Source organism: Ctenocephalides felis, unplaced genomic scaffold, assembly GCF_003426905.1.
Source record: "Ctenocephalides felis isolate EL2017-DRISC unplaced genomic scaffold, ASM342690v1 CF-g0.4_SCAFFOLD_00845, whole genome shotgun sequence".
NCBI lineage: Eukaryota > Metazoa > Arthropoda > Insecta > Siphonaptera > Pulicidae > Ctenocephalides > Ctenocephalides felis.
Genome location: NW_020536999.1, coordinates 85,808,321 through 85,815,179, shown reverse-complemented (window position 1 = coordinate 85,815,179; position 6,859 = coordinate 85,808,321). Strand labels below are relative to the sequence as shown.

Genomic DNA, 6,859 nt, shown 5'->3' with positions numbered 1-6,859 from the left:
AATTAAATTCTTATTTTATAAGTAATTAAAACTAAAACTAAACGTCAATAAATAAATATAATATAAAACTACATATGTTTCGAAAGACATGAGCAAACATGAAAATGTGGTATTAACCATAGATAAAAAACACAATTAGATATGCCCATGCCCATGACCATGACATCCCTGCCATAGATAAATTAATATTGGTGGATAGATAGCTTGCGTCTATGTGCGCGTCATCTGCGCCCATATCTTCAAACTAGTAAAGTGAAACTGAAAGTAGACCTGGATTTTTTTTATTTGAATAAAAATAGGTGTAAGTGGCATTTAGCATTGGAAAGTTGTATAAATTTCCTGATAAGTGTAAATATCTGATATAATCAATAATAAATAAGATTTAGTTTTTTGGACAAAAATTTTCAACTGCTTTTGCTTTTACTTAACCGTTTTATTGCCTGGGTATTTTTGAGTTTGAGTTTTTCTTCTATAAGTTGCACATTATTTTTTACATATATTGTGAAAAAATGTATGGCACGAAAACCGGTAATCAATGCAATCTCTAATTAATCTCTTTGAAACAGTCTAATAATTTTAAGGCATATATTAATATATGTATTTATATTAATTACATTTTGCAAACAGCTCTTGCATGTGCTAAAAGCGCAATTCATTCATAAATAATAAGTTCTTACAATTTAATGCTATTTTAATATTTAATGTTAATTAATTTAATGTTATTTAATATGGTATATTTAATTTTTTAGCAAATTCTAAAGAAAACTTTCTTTGTTAAAAACTTTCTTGCTAAACTTATCTGGTACTTATCAAGTTACATCGAATGGTTTTTGAATTTTCAAAATAGGTTCAGCTGTTATTGAGAAAACGTCGACGAAAGTTTGAATTTTGACTGACTCACATCCATCTTCTTCTGTCCATTCTATTTTCAAATTTTGATTTCAAACAATTCAGAATGACTTAAAATGTCGAAAAAACATAAAATTAGCAAATCAGTTATTTTGGTAAAAACAAACTCGACAAAGTAAAGATAAAATATTATCAAATAAAGTGCACTTATTACAAAAATTATATATAGTTACATCCAACGGTTATTGAATTTTCAAAACCATTTCAGCTATTACTAAAAAAACGTCGATGAAAAGTTAAACTTTGACTGGCTGACATGCACACTTTTGTTTTTAATCAAATGATTCAAAATGACTTGAATCTTGAATGATTCAAGTCTATGCTTGTAATCTTAGAGAGTTATGTCCGAAAAAGTGTTCATATTATGATTATTTTGAAAAAAAAAAATTGAATTTGCAAACAATTTTTTTTAAATTGTTTCAATAAAGTTCATTTTTTTCAATTATTTCATGATTCTGAAAAATCTAATCTTTTCAAAGTTTTCAAAAATATTAAAGCTTTTAAAAGTTTGGAATTACGGTACGAGAAGTTACATCAACTTGCCGTAAGGCACGATATCATGCACTAGTTTTTCCAGATTCGTTGCGGCCCAGTGCCTTGTACTTTCCTAAATTTTGGCCCAAAGAGTAATTTAGGTTGGACATCGCTGATCTACGCCCTTATTTATCTATGATTGTAGTAAGTTGGCAATGGTAACATTAGAGCGGGTCAAAGTAACAAAGTTCGCTAACTGTCAAAGAAAATGTACTGAACAAACATTTTATATTTCGTTTATTTAATTGTTAATTGAAAGTCATACTAAATTTATTATATATACATTTAAGTACAAATGTAATAATATATATTATAAAGCAATATTTGTGATTGATTGATAAACATAAAGGTAGTGTAAAATACTTTGAGGTTCTTCCACGTGATTAACTCTTAGTTATATTTATTTTATTTAGAAAGAACTATAAATATTTAACTTCCAATAATGCAAAAACTAATTATTGCTTAATTTTACCCTTCACATTTTAGCTCTGCAATAAGGCAAAAGCTTTGAATAGTTGATTCTATTCACTGTTTGTCAAGTACAAAGTATTTTGAAGAAGAAATTATCTTGAGTTGTCGAAAAAACATACATTGTCCAAAATAGACTTCTGTTAAATTAATGTAAGACTATATTCGTTGAAAAAACCATAATATGAATATTATATATTCTCATAACCATTTCTGTTGACAGTTGAGAATGATTACCCACTAAGCCAAAATCAATATATTAATTTAAACATACACTCCTGTAAAATATTACGAGAGCATAAATGCAATTGACTTTCTAAAATCATACTCCATGCTCCAACTGTCATCAACTAATGTCTTCATTTGTATTTATAATGAAATGAATTATCATATTTAACAATTCATTTAAACTAACCAACTGTTTTTGTTTATGCTTATAGAACATACTCAATGCACAAATATCTCAAAATGTCAGAAGCTGCTAATAAGCCAATAATTAAAATTGAACCACAAGAATATCCAATTAAACAGGAGATTGAGGAAGACATAAAACAGGAAATTGAGGAAGACCCTGAATCGTGTTCAGAGGATGACAAAACATGTTTAAAAAGATTTATGAACTCTATAGTAAAAATAGAAGAAGAAGTCAAAAAGGGATTAATTCAGACTGCTCCTTATAAATGTGACAAGTGTCATAGAACATTTAGAAAGTTGCATTATTTAGAACAGCATATGTTAAATTATTGTCATAAGGATCCATATTGTTCAAAGTCTTTTTCAGATGCAAGTGCATTAGAAATACATATAAAATCTCATACAGGTGAAAAACATTTCACATGTACAAAGTGCAGTAAAGCATTTACTGAAAAACATCATTTAGATCAACACATTTGTGCTCGTGCCAGAGAAATTTCACATTTGAATGAAACTGGTAATCGAAAACGAAATATTCGCACTCATACTGCTAAGGGACCAGGTGAACGTCCCCATATTTGCAAAATATGTAAAAAGACATTCACACAATTGTCTGACCTGAATAAACATATGCTCATCCACACTGGTGAACGCCCCCATATTTGCAAAATATGTGAAAAGACATTCACACAATTGGCTTCCTTGAATAGACATATGTCCATCCACACTGGAGAACGCCCTTATATTTGCCAAATTTGTGATAAGGCATTCTCACAATCGAGTAACTTGAATAATCATATGCTCATTCACACTGGTGAACGTCCTCATATTTGCCAAATTTGTGATAAGACATTCACACAATTGAGTAACTTGAATAAACATATGTTAATTCACACTGGGGTTCGTCCTAATAAATGTAAAACATGTGGTAAGACATTCACACTATTGACTAACTTGAATAAACATATGCTAATTCACACTGGGGTACGTCCTAATAAATGCAAAATATGTGGTAAGACATTTACAGAATCAAGTAACTTGAAAAGACACATGCTCATCCACACTGGTGAACGTCCCCATATTTGCCAAATATGTGATAAGACATTTACAGAAGCAAGTAACTTGAATAAACATATGCTCATTCACACCAGAGAATGCCCCTACAAATGCAAAATCTGCGATAAAGCATTCAAACAATCAAAATCCCTAAAAAGGCACATGGTTGCTCATACCAATGAGTAATTAGTATTTAGAAAATTAGTCAAAAGGTTACTTATTACTGCTTATAGAAATTAATGATAATTAAATATATGAATTAATTATTATATATAATATCAAATAAATAAACATTGTTATCAATGACTCGTGTGAATATTTTATTAATAATGTTCTATATTCATTCCAGGCTTAATAAGGCTTGCAATTGAGCCATAATTGTTAGGAGAATCTTCTCAAAAGGTTACTTTTTAACTTTTTGTAGGGTTAGTTGTTGTAATCGTCCAAAAATCTAAATTGAAATTTTTTGCATATCTTGGCCAGAGGAAGCGTTTTGATGGTTTCTGAAAACTTTGGCATGCCTTTTGAAAAAATGTATTTTTTTGTGTGTGTGTGTTTTTTTTTCTTTTTTTTTTTTTTGTATAGCGAAGGGAATGCATTTATGCATCCCAGACTGGTATTTTGTCTAGGTATGTCAGACTCAACACGGCCTGGGTATAATAATACTGACTAAAACCTCCACTTTGCCCTCACCTCTGTCCCCCACGAAAACCGCCGTTAGGCATTGTGCGTATGTATGTATGTGTGGATGCAATTTTTCTCCAACTTTTTGGGCGCACGGTCCAATCGATTTGAATGGTTCAAAAAACATTCGATTCCTACTGGTAGGGAGATGCAGAAAATAGAAATTGAGTTTTTGAGAGAACGGAGCATCCGATTTGAATGATCCAAAAAACATTTAATGATGGAGAGTTGGAAGTGGTGATTAGATTTTGGCAAAGGTAGAACCAGTTGATTCGGAGATACCGAGCTAAACGTGCAAAAAAATGGCAGTTTTTGAGAGAACTAAGCTTCCGATTTGAATGATTCAAATAACTTTCTGCTTGTATTGATGAAATGATTGTTTTTGAGAAAATAAAATAAAGTTTATTTCATTTTGTTTTAATTTTTCTTATTATTCTATTATTTATGCTCTAGGGTGTCGGAGTACTTTCTAAAAGCAAATTTCCAAAAATCAACCATTTTTATAATTGAACCAGTTTCCGATGTGAACTTACTATAATGACTCGGATTTCGAGATACCCAGCGGCAAGTCTGTAAATACTTGTATATTGACACCCTAAAAGTTGTCTCAAAACCTACATATGGTTGGAAGTACACAACATAAGTAGGCTTTGAGACAGCTTTTATGGTGTCAATATACAAGTATTTACAGACTTGCAGCTGGGTATCTCGAATTCCGAGATTCTTACCTTATTTAAGCTTAAATGAGTGGACTGTATATATTTTTTTGTGAAAACACGTTTATGGTTTAAGTTAAAATATATTTTATATGCGTATATTTTTCTCTCATTTCATTTATTCAAATTAATCGGGTATATCTTCTATCTCTGGATTATTCAGAAAATCTTTTTTTTTCACATGGGAAGTTATACGTTGCCTGTTCACGAGTTGAAAAACCATCCGCTTTGTTTGTGTTAACGTCAGGCCAAAAAACAAAAAATGTGGTTTACCAAAGAGCACTTCAATGAAACGGATAATTTGCGGATTCACTTTCATTTACTTAGAGAGAAGTTCAACTTAAAAACACTTCATTTTTGTGATCGAAATAAATTCATTACTGTTGTATAATAAAATCAAATTTTTCCTGTTCAAATATAAAACAAACAAAAAAATTTCTTCATCTTTCTCACGAAATCATCTGGTGGCGAAACGGAGTTCGTCGGGTTTGCTAGTATTTGTATAAATCTTATCTAGAATTATACCCAGGGGTAAATTTACGTGCTACAGTAGGTGGCGCCTCTATAGGGTGCGGAAACAATTAAAAATGAGGTAATGTCAAAGTAACCTGGTTTGCGATTTTTTTTTACACTTCATTTATCAATGTCAGTAATAGATAAAAAATTATCTTGTAACAATTTCATTTGATAGATAATGGACAACCACTGGGTTTCATTTTAAACGAATTACTTTCAAAATAATTAATGCACTGTTCAAAAAATCACTAATTAAAAGAGTAAACAAAATCCTTTCTTAAAGTAATAAATTATCGTTAACTTTATTTTATTTAGCTCTAGTATTACATGGTAGTACAATTCAAAAACAATCATCAGACTTAATCCATTTTTAACAAAAAAAAAGAAAAACAGATCACTAGAGTACTATAAGGCATTTAGTACAAAAAAATGCCATTGACATTTTTTTTCATTTGTATCATTTACTACTTACTATAATATATATACATAAATATCTATTAAACAGAAGCTCGAAGTCGATGTTATCACAATTATCACAAAAAATAAGTGTCAGCTTTACAATATATCGACTTAAAATCTAGTATTATTTCACTCGATTAAACAATTAGAAATCATAGAATTAAAATAAAGCTGCCGAAGAAAAAAACTATAATAGAAAATAGTTATGACAATCTTAATTCTAATTTTTAGTTTTGGGGATAAAATATTTACAATTCGTAGTCGTAGGATAGTAAAATAAAATTTCATTTAAACATAATAATGGGGGATTTCCATTAATCACGTGAAGCTTAAAAGGGTGGACAGGGCTTGACAAAGAATCACGGGAGGGGAAGGGAAGCAAGATATTACAGGTATTTATTTTTTATATATATTTAAAAAAAATGTCTAAAATTTAAAAAATAAATTCGAGAGATCTAAGGGGGCGTCCACAAATTTGTGATCGACTTTTTAAAGATTTGTAGACTCCCTCCCCATAGGTGATACAAGGCGATAATCAAAAATAAACCCCCCCCCTCCACCAACTTTACGTGTATTTTTAGTTACGAGAAAAATTAGTAAAATGTTTGATTGTTTTTTTAAAATGTTTGATTTTTTTTTCATAAAAAACATGTAAAATATAAATACACGTGATATCTTACTATACCCTTCCCTCCCCCATGTGATATTTCGTGTTTTTTTGTCAAACCCCCTCCCCCTAAAAGCCTCAAGTCATTAATGGACTCCCCCCAACATACGATATTGACTGGGTAAAGAGGTTTATTTTAGGGGGCCCAGTAAGATATTACGCATACTTATTTTTTATCTAAATTTTTAAAAAATTCGAAATTTTTTCAAAAAAATCCGAAGTCTCCCCTGTAAAAAATCCAAATTCAAAATGTGATGTTGACTAGGAAAAGGGGGTGATTTTAATGCGCTTAGTAAGATAATACGTGTACTTAGTTTTTATCTAAATTTTTAAAAAACTCAATTTTAAAAAAAAAAATTCAAAGTCCCCCTCCCATCCAAAGACAACATGTGATATTGACTGCGGGAAAGAGGGTCATTTTAAGAGGTCTAGTAAG

General features: G+C 30.2%; 1 protein-coding gene across 1 annotated transcript; it reads left to right on the top strand.

Annotated features, from left to right (window-relative positions):
* The first annotated feature begins 1,661 nt into the window (after positions 1-1,661).
* On the top strand, positions 1,662-3,567 carry LOC113391245 (zinc finger protein 85-like). The gene is made up of 2 exons (XM_026627193.1): positions 1,662-1,792; positions 2,352-3,567. The coding sequence occupies exon 2, from the start codon at positions 2,362-2,364 to the stop codon at positions 3,565-3,567; it is 1,206 nt and encodes a 401-aa protein (XP_026482978.1). The 5' UTR covers positions 1,662-1,792; positions 2,352-2,361.
* Positions 3,568-6,859: the final 3,292 nt, after the last annotated feature.

Coding starts and splice junctions, on each gene's coding strand:
- LOC113391245 (XM_026627193.1), top strand. CDS start 2,362: ATGCACAAATATCTCAAAATGTCAGAAGCTGCTAATAAGCCAATAATT.